The sequence below is a fragment of the Pseudophryne corroboree genome, chromosome 4, assembly GCF_028390025.1.
Source record: "Pseudophryne corroboree isolate aPseCor3 chromosome 4, aPseCor3.hap2, whole genome shotgun sequence".
Classification (NCBI taxonomy): domain Eukaryota; kingdom Metazoa; phylum Chordata; class Amphibia; order Anura; family Myobatrachidae; genus Pseudophryne; species Pseudophryne corroboree.
In genome coordinates, this window is record NC_086447.1 from 687,959,633 (window position 1) to 687,978,966 (window position 19,334).

A 19,334-nucleotide genomic window follows, 5' to 3' on the forward strand; every position below is an offset into this window, starting at 1 on the left:
AGAAAATAAGATTTTAAACCTACCGGTAAATCTTTTTCTCCTAGTCCGTAGAGGATGCTGGGCGCCCGTCCCAGTGCGGACGTATTTCTGCATGACTTGTATATAGTTGTTGCTTACATAAGGGTTATGTTACAGTTAAGATCAGTCGTTGACTGATACTGTTTTCTACATGCTGTTAACTGGTTGTGTATATTCCAGGTTATACGGTGTGGATGGTGTGGGCTGGTATGAATCTTGCCCTTAGATTAACAAAAATCCTTTCCTCGTACTGTCCGTCTCCTCTGGGCACAGTTTCTCTAACTGAGGTCTGGAGGAGGGGCATAGAGGGAGGAGCCAGTGCACACCCATCTAAAGTTCTTTATAGTGCCCATGTCTCCTTCGGAGCCCATCTATACCCCATGGTCCTTACGGACTCACCAGCATCCTCTACGGACTAGGAGAAAAAGATTTACCGGTAGGTTTAAAATCTTATTTTAACCTTCAGTGCTGAAGCTTGGATATCACTAAAACTTGCACTATTAGTGTTCCTTGAGGCCCGAGGTTGAAAATGTCTGCTCTAAGCAACTGAAGCCCCTTCTCACATTAGCTTATGTTAATGTTCTTGGGTTCCACCATCAGGAGGACACTCAACAACAATTGTATGCATGGCAGGATTGTAAGGAGAAAGTCGCTGCTCACCAAAAAAAAACATTGCTGCTTGTCTGCAGTTTGCTAAAGATCACCTGGACAAATCAAAAGGCTATTGGAACAGATGAGTCTAAAATAGAGCTTTTTGGTTTCAATGAGAAGCATTATGTTTGGAGAGAGGAGAACACTGTATTCCAGCTTAAAAACCTCATACCATCTGTGAAACACAGTGGTGGTATGATGGTTTGGACCCATTTTGCTGCAACTAGCCCAGGATGACTTGCCATCAATGACGGGACAATGAATTCTGAACTATACCAGAATATGCTAAAGAAAAATGTCAGGACATCTGTCCATGAGCTGCATATCAAGAGAACATGGGTCATGCAGCAAGACAACGACCCTAGGCACACAAGTCATTTGAGCAAATAATGGTTTAAGAAGAATAATTTTAAGTTTTTGAATGGGCAAGTCAAAATCCTGACCTTAATCCTATTGAAAATGTTGTGGAAGGACCTGAAGCTAGCAGTTCATGGGAGGATTCCCACCAACATAACAGTTAAAGCTGTTTTGCACGGAGAAATGGGGTAAAATTTCTCCAAGCTGTTGTTCAGGACTAATCAACAATTACTGGAAATGTTTACATGCAGTTATTGCTGCACAAGGGGGTCATACCAGATACTGAAAGCAAAGGTTCACATACTTTTGCTACTCACAGATTTGTGATATTGGATAATTTTCTTCAAGAAAAAAATGAGCACGTCTAATTTCTTTGTCTTATTTGGTTCTCCTTATCTACTTTTCTCTAACGTCCTAGTGGATGCTGGGGACTCCGTCAGGACCATGGGGATTAGCGGCTCCGCAGGAGACAGGGCACAAAAATAAAGCTTTAGGATCAGGTGGTGTGCACTGGCTCCTCCCCCTATGACCCTCCTCCAAGCCTCAGTTAGGTTTTTGTGCCCGTCCGAGCAGGGTGCAATCTAGGTGGCTCTCCTAAAGAGCTGCTTAGAAAAAGTTTTTAGGTTTTTTATTTTCAGTGAGTCCTGCTGGCAACAGGCTCACTGCATCGAGGGACTTAGGGGAGAGAAGTGAACTCACCTGCGTGCAGGATGGATTGGCTTCTTAGGCTACTGGACACCATCAGCTCCAGAGGGATCGAACACAGGCCCAGCCATGGAGTCCGGTCCCGGAGCCGCGCCGCCGACCCCCCTTGCAGATGCCGAAGATTGAAGAGGTCCAGAAACAGGCGGCAGAAGACTTTTCAGTCTTCATGAGGTAGCGCACAGCACTGCAGCTGTGCGCCATTGTTGTCAGCACACTTCACACAGCGGTCACTGAGGGTGCAGGGCGCTGGGGGGGGCGCCCTGGGCAGCAATGTATAATACCTTTTTTATGGCTAAAAATACATCACATATAGCCCTTGAGGCTATATGGATGTATTTAACCCCTGCCAGATCTCACAAACTCCGGGAGAAGAGCCCGCCGAAATAGGGGGCGGGGCTTATTCTCCTCAGCACACAGCGCCATTTTCCTGCTCAGCTCCGCTGTGAGGAAGGCTCCCAGGACTCTCCCCTGCACTGCACTACAGAAACAGGGTAAAACAGAGAGGGGGGGCACTTTTTTGGCGATATTACTATATTTAAGCTGCTATAAGGATACAACACTTATATAGGGTTGTTCCCATATATATTATAGCGCTTGGGTGTGTGCTGGCAAACTCTCCCTCTGTCTCCCCAAAGGGCTAGTGGGGTCCTGTCTTCAATAGAGCATTCCCTGTGTGTCTGCTGTGTGTCGGTACGTGTGTGTCGACATGTATGAGGACGATGTTGGTGTGGAGGCAGAGCAATTGCCGGTAATGGTGATGTCACCCCCCAGGGAGTCGACACCGGAATGGATGGCTTTGTTTATGGAATTACGTGATAATGTCAGCACATTACAAAAATCAGTTGACGACATGAGACGGCCGGCAAACCAGTTAGTACCTGCCCAGGCGTCTCAGACACCGTCAGGGGCTGTAAAACGCCCTTTACCTCAGTCGGTCGACACAGACCCAGACACGGACACTGAATCTAGTGTCGACGGTGAAGAAACAAACGTATTTTCCAGTAGGGCCACACGTTATATGATCACGGCAATGAAGGAGACTTTACATATCTCTGATACTGCAAGTACCACAAAAAGGGGTATTATGTGGGGTGTGAAAAAACTACCTGTAGTTTTTCCTGAATCAGAGGAATTGAATGATGTATGTGATGAAGCGTGGGTTAACCCAGATAGAAAAGTGCTAATTTCAAAAAAGTTATTGGCATTATACCCTTTCCCGCCAGAGGTTAGGGCGCGCTGGGAAACACCCCCTAGGGTGGATAAGGCGCTCACACGCTTATCAAAACAAGTGGCGTTACCGTCTCCTGATACGGCCGCCCTCAAGGATCCAGCTGATAGGAGGCTGGAAACTACCTTAAAAAGTATATACACACATACTGGTGTTATACTGCGACCAGCCATCGCCTCAGCCTGGATGTGCAGTGCTGGGGTGGTCTGGTCGGATTCCCTGACTGAAAATATTGATACCCTGGATAGGGACAGTATTTTATTGACTTTAGAGCAATTAAAGGATGCTTTTCTTTATATGCGAGATGCTCAGAGGGATATTTGCACTCTGGCATCGAGAGTAAGTGCGATGTCCATATCTGCCAAAAGAAGTTTATGGACGCGACAGTGGTCAGGTGATGCGGATTCCAAACGGCATATGGAAGTATTGCCGTATAAAGGGGAGGAATTATTTGGCGTCGGTCTATCGGATCTGGTGGCCACGGCAACTGCCGGAAAATCCACCTTTTTACCTCAGACCCCCTCCCAACAGAAAAAGACACCGTCTTTTCAGCCGCTGTCCTTTCGGTCCTATAAGAACAAGCGGGCAAAAGGACAGTCATATCTGCCCCGAGGCAGAGGAAAGGGTAAGAGAGGGCAGCAAGCAGCTCCTTCCCAGGAACAGAAGCCTGCCCCGGGTTCTGCAAAGCCCTCAGCATGACGCTGGGGCTTTACAAGCGGACTCAGGAGCGGTGGGGGGTCGACTCAAGAATTTCAGCGCGCAGTGGGCTTGCTCACAGGTGGACCCCTGGATCCTGCAGGTAGTATCTCAGGGTTACAGGTTGGAATTCGAGAAGTCTCCCCCTCGCCGGTTCCTAAAGTCTGCTTTGCCAACGTCTCCCTCAGACAGGGCGACGGTATTGGAAGCCATTCACAAGCTGTTTTCTCAGCAGGTGATAGTCAAGGTACCCCTCCTACAACAGGAAAAGGGGTATTACTCCACACTATTTGTGGTACCGAAGCCGGACGGCTCGGTAAGACCTATTCTAAATCTGAAATCTTTGAACCTGTACATACAAAAATTCAAGTTCAAGATGGAGTCACTCAGAGCAGTGATAGCGAATCTGGAAGAAGGGGACTTTATGGTGTCCCTGGACATAAAAGATGCTTACCTGCATGTCCCAATTTGCCCTTCACATCAAGGGTACCTCAGGTTCGTGGTGCAAAACTGTCATTATCAGTTTCAGACGCTGCCGTTTGGATTGTCCACGGCACCTCGGGTCTTTACCAAGGTAATGGCCGAAATGATGATTCTTCTGCGAAGAAGAGGCGTATTAATTATCCCTTACTTGGACGATCTCCTGATAAGGGCAAGGTCCAGAGAACAGCTGGAGGACGGAGTAGCACTAACCCAAGTAGTGCTGCAACAACACGGGTGGATTCTGAATTTTCCAAAATCTCAGTTGACCCCGACAACACGTCTGCTGTTCCTGGGAATGATTCTGGACACGGTTCAGAAAAAGGTGTTTCTTCCGGAGGAGAAAGCCAAGGAGTTATCCGAACTTGTCAGGAACCTCCTAAAACCAGGAAAAGTGTCTGTGCATCAATGCACAAGAGTCCTGGGAAAGATGGTGGCTTCTTACGAAGCGATTCCATTCGGCAGATTCCACGCACAAACTTTTCAGTGGGATCTGCTGGACAAATGGTCCGGATCGCATCTGCAGATGCATCAGCGGATAACCTTATCGCCACGGACAAGGGTGTCTCTTCTGTGGTGGTTGCAGAGTGCTCATCTGTTAGAGGGCCGCAGATTCGGCATACAGGACTGGGTCCTGGTGACCACGGATGCCAGTCTGAGAGGCTGGGGAGCGGTCACACAGGGAAGACACTTCCAGGGAGTATGGTCAAACCTGGAGATATCTCTTCACATAAATATACTGGAGCTAAGAGCGATTTACAATGCTCTAAGCCTGGCAAAACCCCTGCTTCAGGGTCAGCCAGTGTTGATCCAGTCGGACAACATCACGGCAGTCGCCCACGTAAACAGACAGGGCGGCACAAGAAGCAGGAGAAAAATGGCAGAAGCTGCAAGGATTCTACGCTGGGCGGAAGATCATGTGATAGCACTGTCAGCAGTGTTCATTCCGGGAGTCGACAACTGGGAAGCAGACTTCCTCAGCAGACACGATCTACACCCGGGAGAGTGGGGACTTCATCCAGAAGTCTTCCACATGATTGTGAACCGTTGGGAAAAACCAAAGGTGGACATGATGGCGTCTCGCCTCAACAAAAAACTGGACAGGTATTGCGCCAGGTCAAGAGACCCTCAGGCAATAGCTGTGGACGCTCTGGTAACGCCGTGGGTGTTCCAGTCAGTGTATGTGTTTCCTCCTCTGCCTCTCATACCAAAAGTACTGAGAATTATACGGCAAAGTGGAGTAAGAACGATACTCGTGGCTCCGGATTGGCCAAGAAGAACTTGGTACCCGGAACTTCAGGAGATGCTCACGGAAGATCCGTGGCCTCTACCTCTAAGACGGGACCTGCTTCAGCAGGGACCGTGTCTATTCCAAGACTTACCGCGGCTGCGTTTGACGGCATGGCGGTTGAACGCCAAATTCTAAGGGAAAAAGGCATTCCGGAAGAGGTCATTCCTACACTGGTAAAAGCCAGGAAGGAGGTGACTGCACAACATTATCACCGCATTTGGAGAAAATATGTTGCGTGGTGTGAGGCCAGGAAGGCCCCCACGGAGGAATTTCAATTGGGTCGATTCCTACATTTCCTGCAAACAGGATTGTCTATGGGCCTCAAGTTGGGGTCCATTAAGGTTCAAATTTCGGCCCTGTCGATTTTCTTCCAGAAAGAATTGGCTTCAGTTCCTGAAGTCCAGACTTTTGTAAAAGGAGTACTACATATACAGCCCCCGGTTGTGCCCCCAGTGGCTCCGTGGGACCTTAATGTAGTTTTGGATTTTCTCAAATCCCATTGGTTTGAGCCACTCAAATCGGCGGATTTGAAATATCTTACATGGAAAGTAACCATGCTACTGGCCCTGGCTTCTGCCAGGAGAGTGTCAGAATTGGCGGCTTTATCGTATAAAAGCCCATATCTGATTTTCCATTCGGACAGGGCAGAACTGCGGACGCGTCCTCATTTTCTGCCTAAGGTGGTGTCAGCGTTTCACCTGAACCAGCCTATTGTGGTGCCTGCGGCTACTAGCGATTTGGAGGATTCCAAGTTGCTGGACGTTGTCAGGACATTGAAAATATATATTTCAAGGATGGCTGGAGTCAGAAAATCTGACTCGCTGTTTATACTGTATGCACCCAACAAGCTGGGTGCTCCTGCTTCTAAGCAGACGATTGCTCGTTGGATTTGTAGCACAATTCAACTTGCACATTCTGTGGCAGGCCTGCCACAGCCTAAATCTGTCAAGGCCCATTCCACAAGGAAGGTGGGCTCATCCTGGGCGGCTGCCCGAGGGGTCTCGGCATTACAACTCTGCCGAGCAGCTACGTGGTCGGGGGAGAACACGTTTGTAAAATTCTACAAATTTGATACCCTGGCTAAAGAGGACCTGGAGTTCTCTCATTCGGTGCTGCAGAGTCATCCGCACTCTCCCGCCCGTTTGGGAGCTTTGGTATAATCCCCATGGTCCTGACGGAGTCCCCAGCATCCACTAGGACGTTAGAGAAAATAAGATTTTACTTACCGATAAATCTATTTCTCGTAGTCCGTAGTGGATGCTGGGCGCCCATCCCAAGTGCGGATTGTCTGCAATACTTGTACATAGTTATTGTTACAAAAAAATCGGGTTGTTATTGTTGTGAGCCGTCTGTTCAGAGGCTCCTACGTTGTCATACTGTTAACTGGGTTCAGATCACAAGTTGTACGGTGTGATTGGTGTGGCTGGTATGAGTCTTACCCGGGATTCAAAATCCTTCCTTATTGTGTACGCTCGTCCGGGCACAGTATCCTAACTGAGGCTTGGAGGAGGGTCATAGGGGGAGGAGCCAGTGCACACCACCTGATCCTAAAGCTTTATTTTTGTGCCCTGTCTCCTGCGGAGCCGCTAATCCCCATGGTCCTGACGGAGTCCCCAGCATCCACTACGGACTACGAGAAATAGATTTATCGGTAAGTAAAATCTTATTTTAGGACTTGTGTGAAAATCTGAGGTAATTTTAGTACAATTTGAACAAAAATATAGAAAACTCTGAAGGGTTCACAAACTTTTAAGCACCACTGTACGCTTGTTAGCATACGTTCTTCTGCTTTCCACACTACTATAGTAACAAACTTGATAATATCTTGGTACAAGAGGTCCTTACGTTTTGAGTCTCTTCTTTGAATAACGTTTCATGGTTTGGTACATGGGATTGATTCGAAACAAGGAACATATTTATATGTCTTATGCCACCAGCTACTGACTGTTAGAAATTGCTCTTCCAGATATGTGTTTTATACAGGAAGTCTTTATTTTCCTCATATCCTTTTTTTAGGTTGGGATCTATTTGTTGGAAGCATGTTTATCCAAGCCAGAATTCCTCAGTGAGGGATGTAGAAAGATGAAGAAATCTTGCCTTATTATTCAGAGGTTGATGGAAAAGTTCTACAACTTCACCATTCCAGGTACAAAGAGCAAGCAATACTGGGGCAAAGCGGTAACATTTCTCCTCAAAAAAATAATGTAATTTAAAAAAAATAAGAAGGACATTTTAAAATTTACATCAGTGATGTAGATTTGGTCAGAATATACCAATGGTAATCTATAATTTAGTGAAACAAGTGGACGAGATATTTGTGAACATAATTTTAAGGAAAGTGTATCTTTTAACTACCGTTAAACTATTGTTACGTTTCTGAACATTAACATTTTTAGGGTGGAATTAAATTGTTTCATCAGATTCCTTCACTAGCAGGTGCCTGATAGAGTAATTTAATTGTTGCTCCGATCAGGCACACAATAGAAGACACATTTTTTAATTACAGCATCCTGAGGTGTCAAGTAGAAATGTGCGAAAAGTACATGGTTTGGGCGCCCTAACCAGAACTGTAGACGCGTTAAAAGTAATGGGGACCCATTCGGAGCAACAGATGAATTGATCTGATGGGCGTCCATACTTTGGGTGCCTGGTAAAACAATTGAATCCCTCCTTAGTAAACCTTCTAGTAAACCTTTAGTAATCCTGATCTTTGTAACTTTCTCTCTCCATAATGTTATAGTGTACAAAGAAAAAAGAAAGACTCTATGTTGGGGCACACTTGATGGATATGAAATATGTTAAAACTTGTACAATATGTACAATATCTTAGTATATCAGGAGTGTAATATCGTTATGGAGGAAAATGATTTTCAATAACGGTAGATTTACTCCTTGATAATGAGTCCCTTGGTATTTGTAATGGTTGTGCTATTGAAGCTTCTTTCTCTGGTAGGTGGTCTTGCAAAATTGTAGTTCTAATTGGTAGAATAGGTATAGAGGTAAGGCCAATGTTTTCTCCACCACTTGTGCTGTTTGTTGATGATTGGAGCTACTGCACCTGATTTCCAAAGTAGTCACCTGACCTTGTACTGATCAGGCCTGTCACTGCTTTGCTTCCAAGATTAGACGGATTTGGGCGTAGCCAGTGAAGTATGGCAGTGGTAATATGATTCAAACAAATGAGAGAACATGTAGTTTCGGCATTTATACCAAGTAGAGAATTTCTACTGTCCCGCTGATCTGCCCCAAGTCACCTATTACAGTTGTGATATCTGGCAGTGGATGAGAGGGTTCTCGTGGGGGGGGGGAAAGAATGTGAAGAGAGAGTGAGTGTGCCCCAACTTCTGCTGTTCACTGACATATAGAATTATAGTGGACGGTGAAAGAGAGAGAGAGGGCACACAGAGGAAAAGGAGGTGGTGAGCTGAGACTCCCCAAAATTACCATGAATAAATGTCTATCATTGACAATATGGGACCTCTGCTCTAAAAGGCATTGTGAAAACCGATAAATAAACTTTCATAGTGAGTGATAGTTTGTCAAGTAATTTTGGATATGTAAAAGATTGCAAGAAGGTTATGAATATGTTTCATTCATTGGCAGTACAATATGCAATACATTCATTGATAATCCGCATGGAAAAGGTACTACTTAATTTTCTGCAAAGGTTGTGCAATAAAATATGCACCACATTAATCTGAGTACTAGTTAGGTTATAAGTATAATACTTTCATTATAGTAACCTACATAAAAAAGGAAAACATCCAATTGCATACCAAATAGTACAGTTAGACATGAGGCATGAGGCACAAAATGGTAAATATAGGTTCCATGTAGGCTAAAGAAATTTACACCAAAGAGAAAAGGAATATGTTGCTAAAATAGAGTAGAAAGCTACTATATGAGAGGTTTCTATAATAAAGAAAGCCACAATGGGCTTTACGATACCAAGAGAGCAGGTGTGGACCAGACCATGCAATGTCTGGCTCCACTAGTTCACAGACGGGCCGTTTCACCACTGTGTGGCTTGTTCACTGTGTTTTTTTGTATGTAAGCCTGTGTCCATTCTTCTTTTATGATTAACCATAATAAAAGTTACGTTTTAACATATTTCATATCCATCGAGTGTGCCCCAACATAGTCTTTCTTTCTCTGACGTCCTAGTGGATGCTGGGACTCCGTCAGGACCATGGGGATTAGCGGCTCCGCAGGAGACAGGGCACAAAAATAAAGCTTTAGGATCAGGTGGTGTGCACTGGCTCCTCCCCCTATGACCCCCCTCCAAGCCTCAGTTAGGTTTTTGTGCCCGTCCGAGCAGGGTGCAATCTAGGTGGCTCTCCTAAAGAGCTGCTTAGAAAAAGTTTTTAGGTTTTTTATTTTCAGTGAGTCCTGCTGGCAACAGGCTCACTGCATCGAGGGACTTAGGGGAGAGAAGTGAACTCACCTGCGTGCAGGATGGATTGGCTTCTTAGGCTACTGGACACCATTAGCTCCAGAGGGATCGAACACAGGCCCAGCCATGGAGTCCGGTCCCGGAGCCGCGCCGCCGACCCCCCTTGCAGATGCCGAAGATTGAAGAGGTCCAGAAACAGGCGGCAGAAGACTTTTCAGTCTTCATGAGGTAGCGCACAGCACTGCAGCTGTGCGCCATTGTTGTCAGCACACTTCACACAGCGGTTACTGAGGTTGCAGGGCGCTGGGGGGGGCGCCCTGGGCAGCAATGTATAATACCTTTTTTATGGCTAAAAATACATCACATATAGCCCTTGAGGCTATATGGATGTATTTAACCCCTGCCAGATCTCACAAACTCCGGGAGAAGAGCCCGCCGAAATAGGGGGCGGGGCTTGTTCTCCTCAGCACACAGCGCCATTTTCCTGCTCAGCTCCGCTGTGAGGAAGGCTCCCAGGACTCTCCCCTGCACTGCACTACAGAAACAGGGTAAAACAGAGAGGGGGGGCACTTTTTTGGCGATATTACTATATTTAAGCTGCTATAAGGATACAACACTTATATAGGGTTGTTCCCATATATATTATAGCGCTTGGGTGTGTGCTGGCAAACTCTCCCTCTGTCTCCCCAAAGGGCTAGTGGGGTCCTGTCTTCAATAGAGCATTCCCTGTGTGTCTGCTGTGTGTCGGTACGTGTGTGTCGACATGTATGAGGACGATGTTGGTGTGGAGGCAGAGCAATTGCCGGTAATGGTGATGTCACCCCCCAGGGAGTCGACACCGGAATGGATGGCTTTGTTTATGGAATTACGTGATAATGTCAGCACATTACAAAAATCAGTTGACGACATGAGACGGCCGGCAAACCAGTTAGTACCTGCCCAGGCGTCTCAGACACCGTCAGGGGCTGTAAAACGCCCTTTACCTCAGTCGGTCGACACAGACCCAGACACGGACACTGAATCTAGTGTCGACGGTGAAGAAACAAACGTATTTTCCAGTAGGGCCACACGTTATATGATCACGGCAATGAAGGAGACTTTACATATCTCTGATACTGCAAGTACCACAAAAAGGGGTATTATGTGGGGTGTGAAAAAACTACCTGTAGTTTTTCCTGAATCAGAGGAATTGAATGATGTATGTGATGAAGCGTGGGTTAACCCAGATAGAAAAGTGCTAATTTCAAAAAAGTTATTGGCATTATACCCTTTCCCGCCAGAGGTTAGGGCGCGCTGGGAAACACCCCCTAGGGTGGATAAGGCGCTCACACGCTTATCAAAACAAGTGGCGTTACCGTCTCCTGATACGGCCGCCCTCAAGGATCCAGCTGATAGGAGGCTGGAAACTACCTTAAAAAGTATATACACACATACTGGTGTTATACTGCGACCAGCCATCGCCTCAGCCTGGATGTGCAGTGCTGGGGTGGTCTGGTCGGATTCCCTGACTGAAAATATTGATACCCTGGATAGGGACAGTATTTTATTGACTTTAGAGCAATTAAAGGATGCTTTTCTTTATATGCGAGATGCTCAGAGGGATATTTGCACTCTGGCATCGAGAGTAAGTGCGATGTCCATATCTGCCAGAAGAAGTTTATGGACGCGACAGTGGTCAGGTGATGCGGATTCCAAACGGCATATGGAAGTATTGCCGTATAAAGGGGAGGAATTATTTGGCGTCGGTCTATCGGATCTGGTGGCCACGGCAACTGCCGGAAAATCCACCTTTTTACCTCAGACCCCCTCCCAACAGAAAAAGACACCGTCTTTTCAGCCGCAGTCCTTTCGGTCCTATAAGAACAAGCGGGCAAAAGGACAGTCATATCTGCCCCGAGGCAGAGGAAAGGGTAAGAGAGGGCAGCAAGCAGCTCCTTCCCAGGAACAGAAGCCCGCCCCGGGTTCTGCAAAGCCCTCAGCATGACGCTGGGGCTTTACAAGCGGACTCAGGAGCGGTGGGGGGTCGACTCAAGAATTTCAGCGCGCAGTGGGCTTGCTCACAGGTGGACCCCTGGATCCTGCAGGTAGTATCTCAGGGTTACAGGTTGGAATTCGAGAAGTCTCCCCCTCGCCGGTTCCTAAAGTCTGCTTTGCCAACGTCGCCCTCAGACAGGGCGACGGTATTGGACGCCATTCACAAGCTGTTTTCTCAGCAGGTGATAGTCAAGGTACCCCTCCTACAACAGGGAAAGGGGTATTACTCCACACTATTTGTGGTACCGAAGCCGGACGGCTCGGTAAGACCTATTCTAAATCTGAAATCTTTGAACCTGTACATACAAAAATTCAAGTTCAAGATGGAGTCACTCAGAGCAGTGATAGCGAATCTGGAAGAAGGGGACTTTATGGTGTCCCTGGACATAAAAGATGCTTACCTGCATGTCCCAATTTGCCCTTCACATCAAGGGTACCTCAGGTTCGTGGTGCAAAACTGTCATTATCAGTTTCAGACGCTGCCGTTTGGATTGTCCACGGCACCTCGGGTCTTTACCAAGGTAATGGCCGAAATGATGATTCTTCTGCGAAGAAGAGGCGTATTAATTATCCCTTACTTGGACGATCTCCTGATAAGGGCAAGGTCCAGAGAACAGCTGGAGGACGGAGTAGCACTAACCCAAGTAGTGCTGCAACAACACGGGTGGATTCTGAATTTTCCAAAATCTCAGTTGACCCCGACAACACGTCTGCTGTTCCTGGGAATGATTCTGGACACGGTTCAGAAAAAGGTGTTTCTTCCGGAGGAGAAAGCCAAGGAGTTATCCGAACTTGTCAGGAACCTCCTAAAACCAGGAAAAGTGTCTGTGCATCAATGCACAAGAGTCCTGGGAAAGATGGTGGCTTCTTACGAAGCGATTCCATTCGGCAGATTCCACGCACAAACTTTTCAGTGGGATCTGCTGGACAAATGGTCCGGATCGCATCTGCAGATGCATCAGCGGATAACCTTATCGCCACGGACAAGGGTGTCTCTTCTGTGGTGGTTGCAGAGTGCTCATCTGTTAGAGGGCCGCAGATTCGGCATACAGGACTGGGTCCTGGTGACCACGGATGCCAGTCTGAGAGGCTGGGGAGCGGTCACACAGGGAAGAAACTTCCAGGGAGTATGGTCAAACCTGGAGATGTCTCTTCACATAAATATACTGGAGCTAAGAGCGATTTACAATGCTCTAAGCCTGGCAAAACCCCTGCTTCAGGGTCAGCCGGTGTTGATCCAGTCGGACAACATCACGGCAGTCGCCCACGTAAACAGACAGGGCGGCACAAGAAGCAGGAGAGCAATGGCAGAAGCTGCAAGGATTCTTCGCTGGGCGGAAGATCATGTGATAGCACTGTCAGCAGTGTTCATTCCGGGAGTGGACAACTGGGAAGCAGACTTCCTCAGCAGACACGATCTACACCCGGGAGAGTGGGGACTTCATCCAGAAGTTTTCCACATGATTGTGAACCGTTGGGAAAAACCAAAGGTGGACATGATGGCGTCTCGCCTCAACAAAAAACTGGACAGGTATTGCGCCAGGTCAAGAGACCCTCAGGCAATAGCTGTGGACGCTCTGGTAACACCTTGGGTGTTCCAGTCAGTGTATGTGTTACCTCCTCTGCCTCTCATACCAAAAGTACTGAGAATTATACGGCAAAGGGGAGTAAGAACGATACTCGTGGCTCCGGATTGGCCAAGAAGAACTTGGTACCCGGAACTTCAGGAGATGCTCACGGAAGATCCGTGGCCTCTACCTCTAAGACGGGACCTGCTTCAGCAGGGACCGTGTCTATTCCAAGACTTACCGCGGCTGCGTTTGACGGCATGGCGGTTGAACGCCGAATTCTAAGGGAAAAAGGCATTCCGGAAGAGGTCATTCCTACACTGGTAAAAGCCAGGAAGGAGGTGACTGCACAACATTATCACCGCATTTGGAGAAAATATGTTGCGTGGTGTGAGGCCAGGAAGGCCCCCACGGAGGAATTTCAACTGGGTCGATTCCTACATTTCCTGCAAACAGGATTGTCTATGGGCCTCAAATTGGGGTCCATTAAGGTTCAAATTTCGGCTCTGTCGATTTTCTTCCAGAAAGAATTGGCTTCAGTTCCTGAAGTCCAGACTTTTGTGAAAGGAGTACTACATATACAGCCCCCGGTTGTGGCCATAGTGGCTCCGTGGGACCTTAATGTAGTTTTGGATTTTCTCAAATCACATTGGTTTGAGCCACTCAAATCGGTAGATTTGAAATATCTTACATGGAAAGTAACCATGCTACTGGCCCTGGCTTCGGCCAGGAGAGTATCAGAATTGGCGGCTTTATCGTATAAAAGCCCATATCTGATTTTCCATTCGGACAGGGCAGAACTGCGGACGCGTCCTCAGTTTCTGCCTAAGGTGGTGTCAGCGTTTCACCTGAACCAGCCTATTGTGGTGCCTGCGGCTACTAGCGATTTGGAGGATTCCAAGTTGCTGGACGTTGTCCGGGCATTGAAAATATATATTTCAAGGACGGCTGGAGTCAGAAAATCTGACTCGCTGTTTATACTGTATGCACCCAACAAGCTGGGTGCTCCTGCTTCTAAGCAGACGATTGCTCGTTGGATTTGTAGCACAATTCAACTTGCACATTCTGTGGCAGGCCTGCCACAGCCTAAATCTGTCAAGGCCCATTCCACAAGGAAGGTGGGCTCATCCTGGGCGGCTGCCCGAGGGGTCTCGGCATTACAACTCTGCCGAGCAGCTACGTGGTCGGGGGAGAACACGTTTGTAAAATTCTACAAATTTGATACCCTGGCTAAAGAGGACCTGGAGTTCTCTCATTCGGTGCTGCAGAGTCATCCGCACTCTCCCGCCCGTTTGGGAGCTTTGGTATAATCCCCATGGTCCTGACGGAGTCCCAGCATCCACTAGGACGTCAGAGAAAATAAGATTTTACTTACCGATAAATCTATTTCTCGTAGTCCGTAGTGGATGCTGGGCGCCCATCCCAAGTGCGGATTGTCTGCAATACTTGTACATAGTTATTGTTACAAAAAAATCGGGTTGTTATTGTTGTGAGCCGTCTGTTCAGAGGCTTCTACGTTTATCATACTGTTAACTGGGTTCAGATCACAGGTTGTACGGTGTGATTGGTGTGGCTGGTATGAGTCTTACCCGGGATTCAAGATCCTTCCTTATTGTGTACGCTCGTCCGGGCACAGTATCCTAACTGAGGCTTGGAGGGGGGTCATAGGGGGAGGAGCCAGTGCACACCACCTGATCCTAAAGCTTTATTTTTGTGCCCTGTCTCCTGCGGAGCCGCTAATCCCCATGGTCCTGACGGAGTCCCAGCATCCACTACGGACTACGAGAAATAGATTTATCGGTAAGTAAAATCTTATTTTTTTCTTTGTACACTGTAATTTATACCACTGACTCTGGGAGCACCACCAACTTTTACATCAAGCACCCCTATCAAAGATCCTTCTATTATTTCACACTGTAGGTCCACTCGCAAGGGTATATATACATTGCCTTGCGATTTCAAATCCAATGCGGTGCCGACCCCTACTAGTCTACTCCCTCATAATAGTCACACGTATCTAATATGCTAGTGACCAGATGTCCAGATTGTATACCACCTTGCATGCATCTCATTTATTTTTCTCTAACGTCCTAGTGGATGCTGGGGACTCCGTCAGGACCATGGGGAATAGCGGGCTCCGCAGGAGACAGGGCACATCTAAAAAAGCTTTTAGGTCACATGGTGTGTACTGGCTCCTCCCCCTATGACCCTCCTCCAAGCCTCAGTTAGGTTTTTGTGCCCGTCCGAGAGGGTGCAATCTAGGTGGCTCTCTTAAAGAGCTGTTTAGAAAAGTTTTTTTTTAGGTTTCTAATCAGTGATTCCTGCTGGCGACAGGATCACTGCAACGAGGGACTTAGGGGAGAGACTTGCAACTCACCTGCGTGCAGGAGGATTGAAGTCTTAGGCTACTGGACACTGAGCTCCAGAGGGAGTCGGAACACAGGTCAGCCTGGGGTTCGTCCCGGAGCCGCGCCGCCGATCCCCCTTACAGACGCTGAAGAACGGCAGAACGGAGGTCCGGAAACAGGCGGCAGAAGACTCCTCAGTCTTCATGAAGGTAGCGCACAGCACTGCAGCTGTGCGCCATTGTTGCTACACGGCTCACTGATCTCGGTCACGGAGGGTGCAGGGCGCTGCTGGGGGCGCCCTGGGCAGCAATATAGATTACCTTAGAGGCAAATAAATACATCACATATAGCCATTAAGGCTATATGTATGTATTTAACCCAGGCCAGTTTTCCTAATAACCGGGAGAAAAACCCGCCGAGAAAGGGGCGGAGCTTATTCTCCTCAGCACTCAGCGCCATTTTCCTGACCAGCTCCGCTGGTGAGGAAGGCTCCCACTCTCCCCTGCACTACAGAAACAGGGTTAAAGAGAAGGGGGGCATAAATTGGCGATATATTTATATATTAAGAGCGCATATATATAGAAACAACACCTTCTAGGGTTGTTATATACATTATGGCGCTTTTGGTGTGTGCTGGCAAACTCTCCCTCTGTCTCCCCAAAGGGCTAGTGGGTCCTGTCCTCTATCAGAGCATTCCCTGTGTGTGTGCAGTAGGTCGGTACGTGTGTGTCGACATGTATGAGGAAAATGTTGGTGAGGAGACGGAGAAAATTGCCTGTAATGGTGATGTCACTCTCTAGGGAGTCGACACCGGAATGGATGGCTTATTTAGGGAATTACGTGATAATGTCAACACGCTGCAAGCCGGTTGACGACATGAAACAGCCGGCGGACAAATTAGTATCGGTCCAGGCGTCTCAGACACCGTCAGGGGCTTGTAAAAACGCCCATTTACCTCAGTCGGTCGACAGACACTGACACGGACACTGACCCCAGTGTCGACGGTGAAGAAACAAACGTATTTTTCCTTTAGGGCCACAAGTTACATGTTAAGGGCAATGAAGGAGGTGTTACATATTTCTGATACCACAAGTACCACAAATATGGGTATTTTGTAGGGTGGGAATAAACTACTTGTAGTTTTGCCTGAATCAGATAAATTAAATGAAGTGTGTGATGATACGTGGGGTTCCTCCGATAGAAAGTTATGGGCGGTATACCCTTTTCCCGCCAGAAGTAAGGGCGAGTTGGAAAACACACCTTAGGGTGGATAAGGCGCTCACACGCTTATAAAAAACATGGCGTTACCGTTTCCAGATACGGCCACCCTCAAGGAGCCAGCTGATAGGAAGCTGGAAAATATCATAACAGTATATACACACATACTGGTGTTATACTACGACCAGCAATCGCCTCAGCCTGGATGTGCAGCGCTGAGGGGGCTTGGTCGGATTTCCTGACTGAAAATTTTGATACCCTTGACAGGGACAGGATTTTATTGTCTATAGAGCATTTTAAGGATGCATTTCTATATATGCGTGATGCGCAGAGGCATATTTGCATTCTGGCATCAAGAGTAAATGTGATGTACATATCTGCCAGACGAAGACACGACAGTGGTCAGGTGAGGCAGATTCCAGACGGCATATGGAAGTATTGCCGTATAAAGGGGCGGTCCATTGGATCTGGTGGCCATGGCAACAGCTGAAAAATCCACCTTTTGTTACCCCGAGTCACATATTGGCAGAAAAGGACACAGTCTTTCAGTCTCAGTCCTTTCGTCCTCATACGGGCAGGCGGGCAAAGGCCAGTCATATCTGCCCATGGGTAGAGGAAAGGGAAGAAGACTGCAGCAAGCAGCTCATTCCCAGGAACAGAAGCTTCTCACGGCTTCTGCCAAGTCCGCAGCATAACGCTGGGGCCGTACAAGCGGACTCAGGTGCGGTAGGGGGTCATCTCAAGAGTTTCAGCAACACTCGCAAGGGAACTCCGGGATCCTACATGTAATATCCCAGGTGTACATTGGAAATTCGAGACGTCTCCCCCTCACACAATTCACAGGCTGTATTCCCAGCAGGTGATAATCAAAGTACCCTTCTTACAACAAGGAAGGGGGTAGTATTCCACGCTATATTGTGGTACTGAAGCCAACCGGCTCGGTGAGATCTGAAATATTTGAACACTTACATACAAGCGTTCAAATCAAGATGGAGTCACTCGGAGCAGTGATAGCGAACCAGGAAGTAGGGGACGATATGGTGTCACTGGATATCAGGGACGCTTACCTACAGGTCCAAATTTGCCCTTCTCACCAAGGGTACTTCAGGTTCCTGGTACAGAACTGTCACTATCAGTTCAGACGCGGCCGTTTGGATTGTCCACGGCGCCCCGGGTCTTTACCAAGGTAATGACCGGAATGATGATTTTTCTTAAAAGAAACATGGACGCTTTCCTGATAAGGGCAAGGTCCAGAGAACAGTTGGAGGTCGGAGTAGCACTATCTTAAGTAGTTCTACGACAGCACGAGGGGATTCTAAATATTCCAAAATCGCAGCTTTTTCCGACGACACGTCTACTGTTCCTAGGGATGATTCTGGACACAGTCCAGAAAAACGTGTTTCTCCCAGTGGAGAAAGCCAGGGAGTTATCCGAGCTAATCGGGATCCTCCTAAAACCAGGAAAAGTGTCAGTGCATCATTGCACAAGAGTCCTGGTAAAAATGGTGGCTTATTACGAAGCAATTCCATTCGGCAGATTTCCCGCAAGAACTCTTCAGTGGGATCTGCTGGACAAATGGTCCGGATCGCATCCTCAGATGCATCAGCGGATAACCCTATATCCAAGGACAAGGGTGTCTCTCCTGTGGTGATTACAGAGTGCTCATCTTCTAGAGGGCCGCAAATTCGGCATTCAGGATTGGATGCCGGTGACCACGGAGGCCAGCCTGAGAGGCTGGGGAACAGTCACACAGGGAAAAAATTTCCAGGGAAGTGTGATTAAGTCTGGAGAATTCTCTCCGCATAAATAAGCTTAGAGCAAATTTATAATGTTCTAAACTTAGCTAGACCTCTGCTTCAAGGTCAGCCGGTATTGATCCAGTGGGATAACATCACGGCAGTCGCCCACGTAAACAGAAAGGGCGGCACAAGAAGCAGGAGGGCAGTGACAAAACTGCAAGGATTTTTCGCGAGGCGGAAAATCATGTGATAGCACTGTCAGCAGTGTTCTTTCCGGGAGTGGACGACTGGGAAGCAGACTTCCTCAGCAGGCATGACCTCCACCCGGGAGAGTGGAAACTTCATAGGGAAGTTTTTCAACATGATTGTGGACCGTTGGCAAAGACCAAAGGTGGACATGATGGCGTCCCGCCCGAACAAAAAACGGGACAGGTATTCCGCCAGGTCATGAGACCTTCAGGCGATAGCTGTGGATGTTCTGGTAACACCGTGGGTGTACCAGTCAGTGTATGTGTTCCCTCCTCTGTTTCTCATAACCAAGGTATTGAGAATTATAAGACATAGAGGAGTATGAACTATACTAGTGGCTCCGGATTGGCCAAGAGGGA

General features: G+C 47.6%; 1 protein-coding gene and 1 pseudogene across 3 annotated transcripts in view; one reads left to right on the forward strand and one right to left on the reverse strand.

The window, feature by feature from the left end:
- The window catches only part of SHPRH (SNF2 histone linker PHD RING helicase), a 372,150-nt gene that overhangs the window by 47,882 nt on the left and 304,934 nt on the right, over nucleotides 1-19,334 (forward strand). For all 3 annotated transcript variants that reach the window (XM_063917889.1, XM_063917888.1, XM_063917887.1), the window contains exon 3: nucleotides 7,443-7,572. In XM_063917889.1, coding sequence (XP_063773959.1) covers nucleotides 7,443-7,572 — 130 coding nt within the window. The remainder of the gene's footprint in view (nucleotides 1-7,442; nucleotides 7,573-19,334) is intronic.
- On the reverse strand, nucleotides 8,473-8,590 carry LOC134912974 (5S ribosomal RNA; annotated as a pseudogene).